Source organism: Muscardinus avellanarius (assembly GCF_963383645.1).
Source record: "Muscardinus avellanarius genome assembly, chromosome: Y".
Lineage (NCBI taxonomy): Eukaryota > Metazoa > Chordata > Mammalia > Rodentia > Gliridae > Muscardinus > Muscardinus avellanarius.
The window spans coordinates 9,518,649-9,537,351 of record NC_137809.1 but is presented as its reverse complement, the minus strand read 5'-3'; the positions used below and the strand labels follow the sequence as shown (position 1 = coordinate 9,537,351).

The 18,703-nt window shown below is 38.4% G+C and overlaps 1 protein-coding gene across 1 annotated transcript; it reads left to right on the top strand.

Moving 5' to 3' along the window:
- Positions 1-13,146: 13,146 nt before the first annotated feature.
- On the top strand, positions 13,147-14,753 carry LOC308279542 (heat shock transcription factor, Y-linked-like; the record flags this gene model as incomplete). The annotated part of the gene is made up of 2 exons (XM_080719668.1): positions 13,147-13,659; positions 14,073-14,753. 2 exons carry the CDS (start codon positions 13,147-13,149, stop codon positions 14,751-14,753), a joined length of 1,194 nt encoding a protein of 397 aa, XP_080575794.1.
- Positions 14,754-18,703: the final 3,950 nt, after the last annotated feature.

Here is an 18,703-nt window from a genome sequence, read left to right as displayed (position 1 = left end):
ACATTTATTATTGCTTGTATTCTTTCTTTCTTTCTTTCTTTCTTTCTTTCTTTCTTTCTTTCTTTTTTTCTTTTTCTTTTTTTTTTTTTTTTTTTGGTACTGGGGAATGAACCCAGGGGCATTCTATCTCTGAGCAACACCCTCAACCCTATTTTTTTCTTTCCTTTTTTTCTTTCTTTTCTTTTTTGCAGTACTGGGGATGAAACCCCGAAGCCTGTATATCCAAGACACACCCTCAGCCCTATATTTTTAGCCTTTTTTTTTTTTTTTTTTTTTTTTTGGTGGTACTGGGGGTGGAACCCAGAGGCTTTCTACCTCGGGGCTAATACTCCCAGTAATCTTTTTTTGGGAACAGGATCTCACTAAGTAGCTGAGGATGGCTTCAAATTTGCACAATCCTCCTGTTTCAGCCTCCCAAGCACAAGGATTACAAGCATGTGCCCACCAGACCCAGCTGTCTTTTTATTTTTTGAAATAAAAATAAAGTTGAGAAAGTTGAGTTAAAAAGTGCCTTCCTAAGTAGCTGAGGCTGTGAAGCCAGATCCTCTGGTCTCAGCCTCCCAAATGCTGGGATTACAAGTGTGTGCCACCACGCTGGCTCAATTGCCTTTTTTTTATTTCTAGTGTTAAGTTTTTATAAGATATATATTTATTTTTTAAGATAGTATTGCTCTATTGAAAGAGTAGCTTGCAAATATTTTCTAACATTCTTTAGTCTCTTGATTGTTTCCTTTGCTGTACACAAGATATTTAATTTGATGCCATCTCATTGATTAAATATTATTTTTATTTCCTGAACTTTTAGGGATATACAGAGAAAATCTATCACTACCTACATGTTAGCCCTATTCTAGTAATTGCATAGTTTTGAGTCTAACTTCCAGGTGTTTAATCCATCTTGAATTGACTTTGTGCAGACAGAACTCTAATTTCAGTTTTCTACATATAATACATATGGATATATAATTTTCTCAGCACCATTTGTTGAAGAAACTGTCCTTTCTCTAACATATGTTTTTGGATCAATTGTAAAAAAAAGTCAACTGGTGAATTTGTTACTCTATCTTTTATATCTCTGTTTTTGTACCAATATAATGCTGTTTTTCTTGGTATAGCGCTTTAATATAATTCGAAATTGGGTACTGTGATATCTCCAGTGTGGATCTTCTCCCCACTCCCACAGTACTAGGGAATGAAACCAGGGGCAGTCTACCTCTAAGCTACAACCCAGTCCTATTTTATAACAGAGTTTTGCTAGGTGATGAGAGTCTCACTACTTGGTGATGCTTTCCTGAAACCTGCAATCCTCCTGTTTCAGCCTTGCAGATATTGGGATTACAAATTGCACCACCATGCCTGGCTTCCGTGTGGTTCTTATTGCTCAGAATCATTGAATCATTTGGTTATTCTGGGTTTCTTTCTCTTTCTTTATCTCTCTCTCTCTCTCTCTCTCTCTCTCTCTCTCTCTCTCTCTCTCTCTCTCTCTCTCTCTCTCGGCAGTATTGCAGATGGAACTCAGGGGCATTCTATTTCTGAGCTACACCCCCTGCCCTATTTTTTATTCTTTATTTTGAAACAGGGTCTCACTGAGTTGCAGAGGGCCTCACTAAGTAGCTGAGGCTGTCCGCAAACCACGATCCTCCTGTCTCAGCCTCCCAAATGCTGGGATCACAAGCGTACCCACCACGCCCAGCTTATTTTGTTCTTCCATATAAATTTTTGTGTGTTTGTGGTGGTCCTGGGGTTCCTGGAAACCCTTCTACCTCCTGGCTATACTCCCAGACCTATTTATATTTTTATTTGGAAACAGGATCTCTTAAGCCAGTGAGGCTGGCTTCAAACCTGCATGATCAGCTGGGCGTGGTGGCACACGCTTGTAATCCCACCACTTGGGAGGCTGAGACAGGAGGATTGCACAGGTTCGAAGCCAGCCTCAGCTACTGAGTGAGGCTCTCAGCAACTTAGACCCTTTTTCGAAATAAAATATAAAAATAGGTCTGGGAGTATAGCCCAGTGGTAGAAAGCCTCTGGGTTCCACCCCCAGAACCACAGGGAAAAAAAAAAAAAAAACCTGCATGATCCTCCTGTCTCCACCTCTCAAGCACAGGGATTAAAAGTGTGTGCCACCATACCCAGCTTCCACATAAATTTTATAACTGTTTTTGCTTTTTTTGTGTGTGTGTGGTACTGAGGGTGGAACCTAGGGATTTTTCTACTCCGGGCTATACTCCCAGACCTCTTTTATATTTTATTTTGAAACAGGGTCTCACTAAGTTTCTGAGAGTCTCGCTATGTAGCTGAGGCTGGTTTTAAATCTGTGTGATCCTCCTGTCTCAGCCTCCCAAGTGCTGGGATTACAAGCATGTGCCACCATTCCCAGCTTAAAACTGTTTTTGCTACTTTTGTGAAAAATATAATTAGTACTTTAATCAAAAATTCCATTGAATCTATATATTGCTTTAGAAAGTATAGCCTTTTTGACAAGGTTTATTTTTACCTATTCAAGAACATGAAAGGTCTTTTCATCTTCTAAATTCTTCTTCAATTCTGATGAGTTGACTTCTAAATATTCTTACCAGCATTGGGTAATTTCATCCTCTTTTTTGCAATTTCCTTATAGGAAATAATTTGAAATCATCATTTCTTTGTGTTTCTTTAAATTCCTTGTATTCTAGCCAGGCGTGTGGTGCACGCTTATAATCCCAGCATTCGGGAGGCTGAGACCTGGAGGATCGCGGTTCGCGGACAGCCTCAGCTACTTAGCGAGGCCCTCTGCAACTCAGTGAGACCCGGTTTCAAAATAAAGAATAAAAAATAGGGCAGGGGGTGTAGCTCGGAGGTCGAATGCCCCTGGGTTCCATCCCCAGACCCGCAAAAAAAAAATAATAATAATAATAATAAATAAATAAATAAATAAATAAATAAATAATAAATACCTTGTATTCTCAAATGCACAATAAGTATCCTTTCCTTCAATCCTTTACATTTTCTGCTATAAACTAGTTGATCCCAGAACTTTAGGAGTTTGAGACAGGCAGATCACAGGTTTGGAGCCAGCCTCAGTAATACAGCTAGGCTCTCAGCAACTTTGGAGACTCTGTTTAAATAAAAGTTAAAATAGGGCTGGGAGTGTAGTTCAAAGGTAAAATGCCCCTAGGCTCAATCCTCAGCAACACAAAAAAATAAAGAAATATAATTCAACTGTTATTATACATAAAATTTAATTAAAATAAAATACAAAGTAGTTTTTAAGACATGGTGGCACTTGCCTGTAATCCCAGTATTTGCGAGGCTGAGACAGGAGGATCAAAGGTTCAAGTCCAGCCTCTGCAACTTATCAACTCTCTATTTCAAAATAAAAAAATCAAATAGAGGCAGGTGTGATGGCACACAACTGTAATTCCAGTACATAGAAGGTTGAGACAGGTAGATCAAAGATTCATACCCATCCTCAGCAGGTTAGAGAGGCTTAGGGATGTAGGTCGAAGATAGGATGTCTTTGGGTTCAATCCCCAGTCCAGAACCAAAAATAAAAAATAAAATAGGGTTTGAGTATAACTCAGAGGTAAAATTCCTTGGGTTCCATCCTCAGCCCACAAAAATATAAAGTAAAATAAAATAAAAGTTTTTAAATAAATTAAATATAATATAATAAAAGTTTTAAGAATTCTAGAAACATATAACTGTTACTGACATGTTCATCACAGATGAGTCATTCAGCCCAATATTAGGAGTAATAATGTAATGTACAATTATTTATGTAATGTATGTAACAATAATGTAATATACCATTAACTTAAACTAGGGAAAAAAAACCCACACAAGTCTTTTTTTGTTTGTTTTTTGAAGCCCTGGGGATTGAACCTAGAAGCATTCTACCTCTAAGCTACACACTCAGACCTATATTTTATTCTTTTTCTTTGTTTTTGTTTTGGTTTTGGTGGTACTGGGGATCCTGGAAACCCTTCTACCTCCAGGCTACACTCCCAGACCTATTTTATATTTTTTAATTTGGAAACAGGGTCTCTTAAACCAGCGCGGCTGGCTTCGAACCCGGGCGATGCTCTGTCTCTGCCTCCCAAGCACAGGGATTACAAGCGTGCATCACTAAGTCTCATTAAGTTTCTGAGAACCTCACTAAGTAGCTGAGGCTGTTTGAGAACCTGCAATACTGTCTCAGCCTCCCAAGTAGTGGGATTATCAGTGTGTGCCACCACACCCAGCTAAAAACAAGAGTCTCTCATGACATAGCCAAATCTGAGAAAAATATCAATAGAAAGAATATTTAAATAATTAAAAGCTTGTCGTGGTGATACACACTTGTAGTCCCAGTACCAGAGACTAAGACAGGAAGACCTCAGATTTGAGGACAACCTCAGCAAGCAGTGAGACTTTCTTCAACCTGGCGAGATCCTGTTTCAAAATAAAAATGAAATAAAGCTGGGGATGTAAGTTGGAGGCATACTGCTGGGCTCAATTACCAGTACCCCCCACACACATAAAAATAATTATTATTATTATTAGAATTTCTAACACACTGTCATAATAGTAGAATAAGAGAAAAAGCATGGCATTAACATTAGCTTAAAATATGAAAATTAGTGATATTAATTCATTAAGTCATTGAAAAAATGGAAAAATCATTAACTAAATAATTGCTTTATAGATATTTTGGTAATAAGCAATTAACCAAGAATTTTTTTCTGGTGGTGTGTCTTAACACTAAGCAAGATTTTGTAGATACAAAATAAACATAACAGAGTTTTACCCTATTTTTCCTCTCTTCATATATATTAATTCAAGAGACAGCAGTAGGAAATTTCACTAAAACACCGCCCTTCAGAATTTAGAACTTTAAAAGTCCTTGTAGTAATAATCATTGAAAAAAATTAGATTCTAATTCAGTAAGTAATAGGTATCTAGGAAACCTAATACTTCAATGTTTTACAAACACAAAATGAGTTACAAGTTTTGTACTTGAAGATGACTGTATTTGAGATACACTAAAAAAGCTATCAGTTTTTATGCAGTTATATATTTTAATAAGGATAAGTAAGCTAATTTTATTACATTCATGACTCTAGCTATTTATTTTTCACAAATAATTATCATGACAAATTTTAAAATAAATTTAAGGGCTTTTACTGCACATAAAATTGTAGTTTATCAGCCTAGCATGGTGGTTCACACCTTGTCACCCCACTACATGGGAGGCTGAGATCACAAGTTTGAGGCCAGCCTCAGCAAGTAATAAGACTCTCATCAATCTAGTGAGACCCTGTTTCAAAAAACAAAAATAGGAAAGGGAGTACAGCTCAGAGGTAGAATGCCCTAAGTTCAATCCTATTAATACTGTGTGTGTGTGTGTGTGTGTGTGTGTGTGTGTGTGTGTGTGTACCAAATGGCTACCACAGGTGAGACCAAGACTGAAAATGCTAACTACATGGTTTAATTTTTAAGATTTTTTTCCTTTTATTTAAGTCTCTTTAAAATAGAATTGACTGCTGACACAAACGTACTGTTGCTACATGATGAAAAGGAAAAAATGTATCAACATCATTATCATTTCTCAAACAGCATTGGTAGAACTCATCAATTAACTACATAGCTCTAAGGAAGAAAGGTGTTTTACTGTTATGTTTTTATTAAGGAGTATATGAAGGAGTATAGCTCTTGAAAGTATATTTAAAGTTTAAAATACGTAGCCGGGCGTGGTGGCGCACGCTTGTAATCCCCGCTTGGGAGGCGGAGACAGGAGGATGGCGCAGGTTCCAAGCCAGCCGCACGCGCGTGCTGGTTTAGAAGACCCTGTTTCTAAAAAATGTAAAAATAGGTCTGGGAGTGTAGCCCGGAGGTAGAAGGGCTTCCAGGAACCCCAGTACCACAAAAAAAAAAAAAAAAAACAGAAATAATGCGGGCGTGGTGGTGCACACTTGTAATCCCCACACTTGGGAGGTGGAGACAGGAGAAGCACGCTGGTTTGAAGCCAGCCACGCTGGTTTAAGAGACCCTGTTTCCAAATAAAAATATAAAATAGGTCTGGAGTGTAGCCTGGAGGTAGAAGGGCTCCCAGGAAAACACACACACAAATAAATAAATAAATAAATAAATAAATAAATAAATAAATAAATAAATAAATAAATAAATAAATAAAATAAAACAGGAATAAAATGGGCTGGGAGTATAGTATAACTCAGAGGTAGAAGGCACCTGGATACAATCCCCAGTACCATACACACACATCAAAATACACAGTTTAATAGCAAAGAGATGGGATCAACCAATATTCTCAGGAATAAAAACATGTATGTGTTACCAAAAAAAAAAAAAAAAAGCAACCTAGTTGACCTGTTTCAACAAAAAAAGTAAGTGGTGAGTGGTGGCGCACGCTTGTAATCCCAGCATTCCAGAGGCTGAGACCCGAGGATTGCAGTTTGTGGACAGCCTCAACTACTTAGTGAGGCCCTCTTCAACTTATTGAGACCTTGTTTCAAATTAAGTATAAAAAGTAGGGCTGAAGGTGTAGCTCTGAGGTAGAATGCCCCATGGTTCCATCCCCAGTACCACAAAAATAAATAAATAAAAATAAAATAGAGCTAGAGATGTAGCTCAGAGGCAGAGGGGGTTCCATTTCCCAGTACCACATACACTAAAAAAAAATTAAAATAATATTATGCTAAATGAGATTTGCCAGTCTCCAAAAGTAGTATGTGGTATGTTTTCTCTATGTAGAAGCTAAAAAGAAATTAAGAAACAAAAGTAATATCAGATAAATGAGGAAAGGTACTAAAATAGTGAAAACTTGGGGAGGGACATAGAAAGGGGAAAAGAAGACATGATGAAGAGCTGGGCACAGTAGTGAGTGTCTGAAATCTTAGTATTTCGAAGGCAGATACAGGAGGATTCTTGGATTGCAGCCAGCCACCACAATTTAGTAATATGTACAAGGAAAGGGAAGAAGCTGGATAGCTGCATAGGATTTGGAGGGAAGCATACCAAGTGACATGTGCAAGTATGTTTCTACCATTCCCGACTTCATTATGATGTAAATTACAATAAATCAATAAAAGTTGAAGAAGCTGATACAAGAAGATGGGCAGGTTGCTCATGAATGTCCACAGAAAGACCACTCAAAATGTTTGTTTGTTGTGGTTCTGGGGGTAGAACCCAGGGGCTTTTCTACCTTCGGGCTATACTCCCAAAACTATTTTATATTTTATTTGGAAACAGGGTCTCACTAAGTTGCTTAAGAGCTTCACTAACTTGCACAATCCTCCTGTCTCACCCTCCCAAGCACAGGGATTACAAGCATGCGCTACCATGCCCGGCTGAAGGCAATTTTAAGGACAGACACCAAACTTCCTATTTGGAGTTATATTGAATGTAACTCAAGAGTTCATGAAGCCTGGGATTACAAGCATGTGCCACTACACCCGGCCCACTCAAATGTTTTGGAATTTGTCAAAAAGTGGTTTTGCTCATAACTGTGAATTCCATAGAGAACAGTCATCTAAACATGGAGTTTTGAGAGACTTTACCATCTAGTCACCTTTCTTCATTCCTTTCCTACTCTTTCTTTTTTTTGGTGGTACTGGAAATTGAACTCAGGGACACCTCTACGCTATACCTGCAGCCCTGTTTTATTTTTTGTTTGCAAATAGTCTCTCTAGGTTGATAAAACTCTCACTATGTTGCCAAGGTTTTCCTCAAACCTGTGATCCTTCTGTCAACCTGTGATCCTTCTGTCTCAACCACCCACCATGCCCAGTTTCAGTCACCTCTATTTTTTTTTTTTTTTTTGTGAGTCTGGGGATGGAACCCAGGGGCATTTGACCTCCAAGCTACACCCTCTCCCCTATTTTTTAATCTTTATTTTGAAACCGGGTCTCACTGAGTTGCAGAGGGCCTAAGTGGCTGAGGCTGTCCGCGGTCCGGAACCGTGATTCTCCGGTCTCAGCCTCCCGAATGCTGGGATTACAAGCGTGCGCCACCACGCCTGGCTAGTCACCTCTATTTCTAAGAATACAATTTCTACTTTTCAACTTTCTAGTTCAACACTACTTCCCTTACCTTTCTATTGTTCAGTTTTTTTCTACCTTCTTCCTACATGCATCCATATTTCTCATTTGAAGAAACACAACTAAAACAAAATCTCAGGTGGGCGTGGTGGCACATGCTTGTAACCCCAGTACCTAGGAGGCTAAAACAGAAGGAACACAAGTTCACGGCCAGTCTCGGATACTTAGCAAGGCCCTCCAAAACTTAGTGAGCCTCTGTTTCAAAATAAAGAATAAGACTCCAGATAAGGAAGGGAGAAACCTCAGCAAAGCTAGAATAAAAGGGTAGGAGAGGAAAAAGGCTGAGGTTGATTAATGGGGGAGCTACATTTGAATTTGTATAAAAGTATAAATGGAGCACGATCAACCTGGACACTCATTTTTGGGAGGGAGAAGGGAAAGAAGGGGTAGGGAGAGAGGGCACCATGCACTATCTAAATGTATGCCATTTTCAATATGATCTACATTAAAAAAAAAATGCTGAGTATGGTGGCATACACTTGTAATCCCTGCGCTTGGGAGGCTGAGACAGGAGGATCGCGCAGGTTCGAGGCCAGCCTCAGCTACTTAGTGAGGCTCTCAGCAACTCAGTGAGACCGTTTCCAAATAAAGTATAAAATAGGGCTAGGAAGCCAGGCATGGTGGCACATGCTTGTAATCCCAGCGTTCAGAAGGCTGAGACCAAAGGATCACAGTTCACCAGTAACCTCAGCTACTTAGTGAGGTTCTGCAACTCAGTGTGACCCTGTTTCAAAATAAAGAACAAATATATATATATATATATATATATATATATATATATATATATATATACACACACACACACACATATATATATGGCAAGGGGTATAGTTTGGAGGTAGAATGCCCCTGGATTCCAACCTCAGACCCATAAAAAATATATATATAGGGCTAAGGGTATAGCCCAGAGGTAGAACACCCCTGGGTTCAATCCCCAGTACCACTGAAAAAGTATTATTACCATATAAAAATAAAAATTAAAAAAATTTAAATAGTAAAACATAGGGCTGGGGTGTACCTCAGAGGTAAAATGTCCCTAGGTTCCATACCCAGCAGCACAAAAAAGAAAAATAAATCTCCCATCCCAGAAAATCTTTACAATGATAGAAAAAAAAGCAAATTTACTATAAAGTATTCAAAATTACGAGTGCTCCTTTCCCCCTATATCTTCACCAACTTACATTATATTTGTGGTACTAGGGATTGAAACCAGGGACATTTTATCTCTCAGATAAACAACCATTGCTATTTTTTATTTTGTAGTAGGATCTTACTAATTTGTGGAAGCTCTCACTAAGTTGCAGAGGCTGGCTGCAAATCTTCAATTTTTCTGTCTCAGCCTCCCAAATACTGATGTTGCTAAGGTCCTAAGATTTCTGAGACTAGACTTCAAAATGCTATCCTCCTGTCTCTGCCTCCCAAGTACTAGAATTACAGATGTGTACACCATGCCTGACATTAGTCATCCTCACAAAGAAGCTGTATGTCCTTCAAACAGCAAAATCAAGAAAATGCCCTGATGAGCAATTTATATATCAGTATCTTGTGGTAATATACCTATACTCCAATTTTTTTTGTGTGTGTGTGTGGTATTGGAGATGGAACCCAGGGGCATTCTGCTTCTGAGCCTCTGAGCTCCACCCTCAACCCAATTTTTTATTCTTTATTTTTTGAAACAGGGTCTTACTGAATTGTAAAAGGCCTCACTAAGTAGCTGAGTCTGACTATGAATCTCGGTCTTCCTGTCTCAGCCTCCTGAATGCTGGGATTACAAGCATGTGCCACCACGAGCAACTTTTTTGTTTTGTTTTGTTTTGTTTTGTTTTTGTTTTGGATACTGGGGATGGAACCCAGGGGCATTCTCCCTCCATGCTACACTCCCAGCCCTATTTTTTATTCTTTATTTTTGAAAGAGGATCTTACTGAGTTCTGAATGGTCTCCCCAAGTAACTGTGGCTGTCTGCGAACCGAGATCCTTCAGTCTCCACCTCCTGAATGCTAGGATTACAAGCATGACCGGCTCTATTTTTTTTTTTTTAATACAGAATCTCATTAAGTTGGGTGAGAACCTTGCTGAGATATATCCTCAAACCTGTGGTACTCCTGTCTCACCCTCTCAAGTACTACAATTATAGATGTGCACCACCAAGGCTGGCTTATATTTATTTGAGGCACAAACATATATAGCTTTTTTCTAGAAAGAGGACATACCTATTTTTCAGAGGAGGAACTTCCTATTCAATACTAAGATTACATTACAATTCCTGTTCTACTATACTGTGCAATACAAAAATTATTCCTAAAGAATATCATCTGATGCTGGGCATGGTGGCACACGCTTGTGATCCCCGCGCTTGGGAGGCAGAGACAGGAGAATCGCACAGATTCGAAGCCAGCCTCGCTGGCTTAAGAGACCCTGTTTCCAAATAAAAAAGTATAAAATAGGTCTGGGAGTAGCCGGGCGTGGTGGCGCACGCTTGTAATCCCCGCGCTTGGGAGGCAGAGACAGGAGGATCGCGCAGGTTCGAAGCCAGCCGCGCGCGCTGGCTTAGGAGACCCTGTTTCCAAAAATGAAAATGTAAAAATAGTTCTGGGAGTGTAGCCCGGAGGTAGAAGGGCTTCCAGGAACCCCAGTACCACCAAAAATAAATAAATAAATAAATAAAATAGGTCTGGGAGTGAAGTCTGGAGGTAGAAGTGCTTCCAGGAACCCCAGTACCACCAAAACAAAAAACAAACAAACAAAAAAATATCATTTGGGCATAGTGGCACAGGTTTGTAGTCCCAGAATTTGGGAGGTTAAAACAGGAGAATCTCGATTCGCAGACAGCCTCAGCTACTTAGTGAGGCCCTTTGCAAACCTTTCAGAACTTGTTTTAAAACAAAGAATAAAAAATAGGGATGGGATGTAACTCAAAGGTAGAATGCCCTTGTGTTCCACCCCTAGTACTACAAAATAATAATAATAATAATAATAATAATAATAATAATAATAATAATAATAATAATAATAATAATATAATCTGGCTAGGAATGGTGGCGCATGCTTGTCATCCCAGCATTTGGGAGGCTGAGGACTAAGACCAGAGGATCACAATTTGAAGACATCCTCAGCTACTTAGTGAGGCCCTTTGCAACTTAGTGAGACCCTGTTTTAAAATAAAGAATAAAAAATAGGGCTGGGGTGTAACTCAGAGGTAGAATGCCCCTGGGTCCCACCCCCAGTACCGCAAAAATTAAAATAAACATAAAAAATAGAAAGAATACCATTTGGCTGTCATGGTGGTACATGCCTATGATCAAAGTACTTGAAAACCTGAAACAGCTACTTAGTGAGGCTTTTCACAACTGTTTCAAAAATAGAGACTAGCTGGACATGGTGGTGCACACTTGTAATCCCTGTGTTTGGGAATGTGAGACAGGAGGATCCCAGAGGTTCAAAACCAGCCTCAACTACTTAGTGAGGCTCTCAGCAATTTAGTGGACCCTGTTTCCAAATAAAGTATAAAATAGGTCTGGGAGTATAGCCTGGAGGTAGAAAGCCTCTGGGTTCCACCCCCAGTACCACCAAAAAATAAAATAAAATAAAAATTACAATAAAAATAAAATTAAAAACAACAAAAATAGCTGGGCGTGTTGGTACCTGCTTATAATCCCTGTGCGTAGGAGGCAGAAACAGGAGGATCACGAAGATTCTTAATCCAGCCTTGGGATTAAGAGACCCTGTTTTCAAATAAAATATAAAAATTGGTCTGGGAGTGTAGCCCAGAGGTAGAAGGGTTCCATCCCCAGTACCACCAAAAATAAATAAATAAATAAATAAATAAATAAATAAATAAATAAATAAATAAATACAATAAAAAATAGGGCTGGGGATGTTGCTCAGAAGTAAAATGCACCAGATTTCATCCTCAGTATCGCAAAAACAATGCATTATTAAAAAGCAGAAAAATGTTATGTAAAAAATAATAATAGTCTTATACAGTACAAATAATATAAGGGGTATCAAGATGTGATCATTTGTGTTATTACTTATATAAAAAGCTTACATACATCTTTTGAGGCGTTGAAAGAAAATGGTCATTTATACTATATCACTTTATCATATGAACTTTTTGTAAGTGTTGAATATATTCCTGATTTTCTGTTGTTTGTAGCCTTAAGAAGTATTTCAAACATATCTGAGTGTATAAAATAAGAGCAAATACTTTACAGTGTATGATAATTGCATTATATATAAAACTGTACATTTATTAAATTTGTCTCTTGGAAAAAAATGTTTTTCAGCTGGGAGCAGTGGCTCATACCTTTAATCCCTTATTCTTATGAGGCTAAAAATCCCAGTTTGAGACTAAGAATCATTCACAGACTCAAGACTAATCTCAGCAATTTAGTGAGACCCTCAGCAACTTACCAAGACCCTCTTTCAAAATAAAAAATAAAAAAGGCTGGGGATATACCTCAGAGATAAAATATCTCTGGGATTTTATCTCCTTTTCCCTAAAATGAATTAACCTGTTTTCTAGCTTCCTGGCCTACCTTTTTTATATACAGGCTCTGAACTAAAGTTCTAAGTTGTCAGCTTTTTAAGTAATGTTTGTTTCACTTCCGTGATTTGTTAAGTTTTGTTTCATTCTTTCCTCTATCCCACACTTTTCCAACTGCCAGACCCTATACTCCTAAGACCTTTCTAATACAAGTGTGCATGTAAGGAAGAAAATGATTTTTATTTCAGGAACTGAGAAAGTTTTTTTAATTTTTTACTTATTTGTCTTCAAGATCCTGTATGGATGGGATTTTGAATTTCATACTATGTAGGTAATCAGTCTAAATTTTACCCTAACTAGATAAATTTCAGAGTGGTAAGGAAACACTTCAGGCTGCATGTTATATATTAATTGCTAGGAGACAAGAGTCATCTTGTGATGTCATAGCTACACAGGCTGAAAACCATTGTGAGCCTTATGGTAGTTTAACTGTATAGGCCTATTGAAGCAGCATTTACTTGAAGCTGCAGTGTTCAAAACCATGCAGATGGGAAGAGCAGCTTAGGAAAAACTTATTTGAGATGGCACAAGTTTCTTCAGAAATTCAAGATGTTTCTCATGAAGATGGATCAACTAGTTCAGAAACCTCCATCAGATCTTTGTTGTGTGATCACACACTCACTGAGGACTCAGACTTACGATCCATGATTGAAGAGAATGCTTTCCAAGTTTTATCTCAGGGGTCTTTGATAAAAAGACCACGTTACACATTTTATGCCTCTGAACCTGATGAAGATAATGATTTTCTTTCTCTGACTTTTCCCAGAAAACTCTGGAAAATAGTTGAAAGTGACAAATTTAAGTCAATTTGGTGGGATGAAGATGGAACTTCCATAGTGATTGATGAAGAACTCTTTAAAAAAGAAGTTTTGGACAGAAAGGCCCCTTTCAGAATATTCGAAACTGATAGCATGAAAAGTTTGGTTCGACAGCTTAATCTATATGGATTTAGTAAAATGCGACAGAATTTTCAAAGATCTGCTTCTCTAGCTGACTTTCTGGCAGAAGAAAAAGAAGTATCTCTTTTAAGCAAGGTATTAATTTTTCCCATTATCACTTATGTAGGGAATATGGATGGTGCTAATTTTGTACATGTGGTAATATGTGAAGTAAAATCAGATTTGAAAGTTACATGAAAGATAAAAGTAAACTTTATTTCAAATTACTGAGTAAAGATTGACATTAAACAGATAAAGATATTTAAGAAATTTTGCTAGCAACTTTGAATCATATCAGGGAAGTATATAAAAATAAGATGCAAAAGCCTCTTAATGGAATTGCATTTATTGTTGTTTCCCTTAAGTACCTATTAAGAAATAGTCAACAATGCATATGCATCACTGAAATATGCATTGCTTTGAAACTAAAAGTTTTAAAATTAAATCTGTAATTTGTTATAGTCTCTTGGTAAAAAATGTAACTAAATAACTTTTTCCTTTGTTTTCAGTTACAGTTCTATCATAATCCAAATTTTAAACGAGGTTGTCCCCAACTTTTAGCAAGAATGAAAAGAAGAGTTGGGATCAAAAATGCTTCTCCAGTATCTACTTCATTAGTTCCAGTTTTCAAGCACCTCAGAGCAGGGGGTAACAAGGATAACCGTAATTCTGGTTTACTTGCTGAAACTAGTGGAGGAAATCTATTTTCGACCCCTACAAATTTAAATGTGCCTCCAACAAAGAAGCCCTCTACCAGCCAGAGAATTGCTAATACAACTGATTTAATCAGAAGTGATTTCTCTCCCCCATCATCAACTTCAGTAAGACCACCAGAACAAATTGTAACAGATCAACATGCCATTTTAAATCATTTGGCCACCTTTCAGACAAGCTCACATAGCAGCTACAGTCAAGCAAATGGGCACATTGTGAATTTCATTACAAATTCTACTTCTCAGTACCACATCCTATCTCCCATACCAAACAGCTATTTTGGATTGACAATGGAGCCTTCTATTCAAACTAGATATCCTGATTTATCACCCAATGAGGCTCCTGTTTCTAGCTTGCTACAACCTAGGAACCCATGGTTCCCAATGCCTATGGTTACTGGCACATCTGTTCCCTCACTTTCAAGGTCAACTCATCAGCCTTCCTCATTATACCAACACCATCCCAACTATAACTAATCTTACAAAAGGAGAATGAGATCTTGCAGAATAATTTTTACTAAAATTTGTGTTGAAACATTCTTAAAACATACCTGCAATTCTCTTATTTGAACAATAAATTTACATGTTCACCATTATGGTTTCCTTTTCCTTACTTTAAAAAACATGAATAAAATGGATTTCAACATAGGCTAATGTACTGTTCGTGTGTGTGTGTGTGTGTGTGTGTGTGTGTGTGTGTGTGTGTGTGTGTGTGTCTGGTACTGAGGATTGAACCTAGGGGCATTTACTTCCAAGCTACAACCACAACCCTATTTTTATATTCTTTAATTTGAAACAGGGTCTCACCTAATTGTTGACTACTTGCTGAGGCTGTCCTTGAACCTCTGATCCTCCTGTATCAGCCTCCCAAATACTGGGATTATAAGCATACACCTTCAGACCCATCCTGTGATTTTTAATTTTGTTTTGCAATACTGGAGATTGAACCCAGAGGTATTTTACTTCTGAACCCAGAGGTATTTTACTTCTGAGATACATGCCCTGTTTGTCTATATTTATTTGTTTGTTTGTTTGTTTATTTATGACTGGGGATTAAACCAAGAGGCATTCTACCTCCAAGCTATACCCCTAGCCGTATATTATTCCTTTTTCTTTTTCTTTTCTTTTCTTTTTTTTTCTGCAGTACTAGAGATAGAACCATGGGCATTCTACCTCCGAGTTACACCCCCAGTCCTATATTTTAGTCTTTTTATTTGTGTGTGTGTGTGTGTGGGTGGGTGGGTGTGTGTGTGTGTGTGTGTTACTATAGATGAAACCCAGAGGTTCCATCTACACCCCCAGTCCAATTTTTTAGTCTTTATTTTGAAACATGGTCTCATTGAGTTGCAAAGGGTGTAAGTAGCTGACGCTGTTCATGAACCAGGGTCTTCCAGTCTCTGCCTCTCAAATGCTGGGATTACAAACTTGCACCACCATGCCAGCTATTACTTCTTATTTTGAAAGGTGTCTCACTAGGCTGCAGAGGGCCTCACTAAGTAGCTGAGGTTGACCATAAACTTGCAATCCTCCTGTCTAAACCTACCAAGTACTGGGATTACAAACGTGTGCCACCATACCCAGTCCAGGCAATTAATAATGAAGTAAGAAGTATAAGCCCTAGAATCAGACTGCCTGTAGTCAAATCTCCACTCATGCTCCCTAGCAGTGATCATGTATATAATCATGTATATATTCTTCAACTTCTGTGGGGAGCCATTAAGGTTTTTACCCTATCTTGTCTCACCCTTGCTCAAGAGTGCACTTCTGACTGTCCTTCGCCCAGAGTCAACAAGGTTTGGAGTCATGGAGGTTTCAAATTAAATAAGACCCTCTCGGAATGATTGGTGCTAACTGTTCTGTGTGCTAGATAATATTAGGTTTCTGTTGTGCCAGGGTATTGTTTGACTTGCCTTGTACTTGCCTTTCTTGCATTCCTTTCTTGCATTCCTGTGCAATCTGAAGCAAGAAACTATATAAATGGCTATCAGAGAATAAAGTTGCACATCAGTAGTGACTAGCAGCCCTCCCATGCATGAATACTTTAATCCTCACTCCTCTCTTTGAAACCCTTACTTTTGCCGGCTGGCTCCGGCAAACTTCTCTTTGCGTAGTTATGTTATTCATAAACTAGAATTGATTACAGGCTACCTGGCTTTTCATGGTAGTAGTAACTCACAAAATGATACGATGTAGTATACAACCATAAAAATGACTGCAAAGTGAAGCTGGGTAAACAATGCTGATGAATGAGAGATTTTTTGATTTTTAAATATTTTGTTAAAAAAAAAAGTTATGGCCAGGCGTGGTGGTGCACACTTGTAATCCCCACACTTGGGAGGCAGAGACAGGAAGATAGCACAGATTCAAAGCCAGCCTTGCTGGCTTAAGAGACACTGTTTCCAAATAAGAATATAAAAAATAGGTGTCTGGGAGTGTAGCCCTGAGGTAGAAGGGTTTCCAGGAACCCCAGTACCACACACACAAAAAAAAGTTATGCACATCTGTAATACCATTACTTGGAAGGCTGAGACAGAAGAACTGTAGGTTCAAAAACAGTTTCAAAACTTAGTGAGACTCCAAACAACCTAGCAAGATCCTGTTTCAAGAAAACAATATATGCTGGGCGTGATGGTGCACACTTGTAATCCCAGCACTGAGGAGGCTAAAACAGGAGGATTGTGGTTTGTGAACAGCCTAAGATACTTAGTGAGGCCATTTGCAACTCAGTGAAATACTGTTTTAAAAATAAAGAATAAAGCCAGGTATGGTGGTGCAGGCTTGTAATCCCCATGCTTGGGAGGCTAAAACAGACGGATCTCACAGGTTTGAAGCCAGCCTCAGCTACTTAGTGAGGCTCTCAGCAACTTAGTGAGACCCTGTTTCCAAATAAATTTTTTTTTTAAAGTGTATCCCAGGGATAGAAAGCCACTGGGTTCCACCCCTAGTACCATGAAAGAAAGAAAAGAAAGGAAGGAAGGAGAGAAGGAAGGGAGGAAGGAAGGAAGGAAGGAAGAAAGGAAGGAAGGAAGGAAGGAAGGAAGGAAGGAAGGAAAGAAGGGTGGAAAAAAAAGCGATGGGGTGTAGCTCTGAGGTAGAATGCCCCTGAGTTCTATACCCAGTACCATAAAAAACAAAAACAAAAACAAAAACAAAAACAAAAAAACTGAGCAGTCATGCTAGCACATGCTTGTAATCCCTGCACTTGGAAGGCCTTGAGACAGGAGGATGGCACAGGTTCGAAGCCAACCTCAGCTACTTAGTGAGGCTTTCAGCAACTTAGTGAGACTCTGTTTCCAAATAAAGTATAAAATAGATAAAATATAAAATAGGGCTGGGAGTATAGCCCAGAGGTAGAAAGCCGCTGGGTTCCACTCCCGGTACCACAAAAAACAACAACAAAAAAACCCAATATAAATGGAAGAAGGAATGGAGGAAGTAAAAAAAAGTAAGAGAGAAAGGAAAGTAAGCCGGGAGAGAGGGAGGGACACACTGGACATAATGCTCAGAGATAGAATGTCCCTGTGTTGCTAGTCATAGTGGATACACACTTGTAATCTCAGTATTTTGGAGGCTGAGCCAGGAGGATCAAAAGCTCAGCCAGCTCAGCTACTTAGTGAGGCCTTCTGCAACTTAGTAAAACTCTATTTCAAAATAATAAATAAATAATAGGGCTGTGGGTATAAGTCAAAGGTAGAATACCCCTTGGCTCCATCCCCTGTACCTCAAAAAAATAAATAAATAAATAAATAATAGGGCTGGGGGGGGTTGGTTAATAGCTCAGAGGTATCCCGAGTACTGGAAAAAAATTAAAATCTAATATGTGATTACTGTGTAAGCAAGAAAAGTAAAAGGTAAAGGTTTACATACTACCACACTAAAACATTAGACACAGAGTTAAGTGTTTTTTTGTTTGTTGTAAAATATTTACCAAGTATAAACATTCTTCCCATAAAACTCACAATAGGAAGTGAGCATGTTTTCTTTTTTAAAAACCTTTATATTTTATTTATTTTATTTATTTATTTATTTATTTATTTATTTATTTATTTATTTATTTATTTGTGGGGGGGTACTGGGGGTGGAACCAAGAGGCTTTCTATCTCCGGGCTATACTCCCGGACCTACTTTATATTTTATTTTTGAAACAGGGTCTCACTAAGTTGCTGAAAGCCTCACTAAGTAGCTTAAAGCCTCACTAAGAAACTGAGGCTGACTTCGAACTTGCGCGATCCTCCTGTCTCAGCCTCCCAAGCGCGGGGATTACAAGCTTGCACCACCACGCCCGGCTTAGCATGTTTTCTATTCCTTGGCTAACTGTCATATATATGCTTGAGTTTGTGCCATCTTCTATTTTATCCCTGTACTTAACATGTCATGAAAAATCTTCAGAAATTTTTTGAGCTGGGCATGGTGGCGCAAGCTTGTAA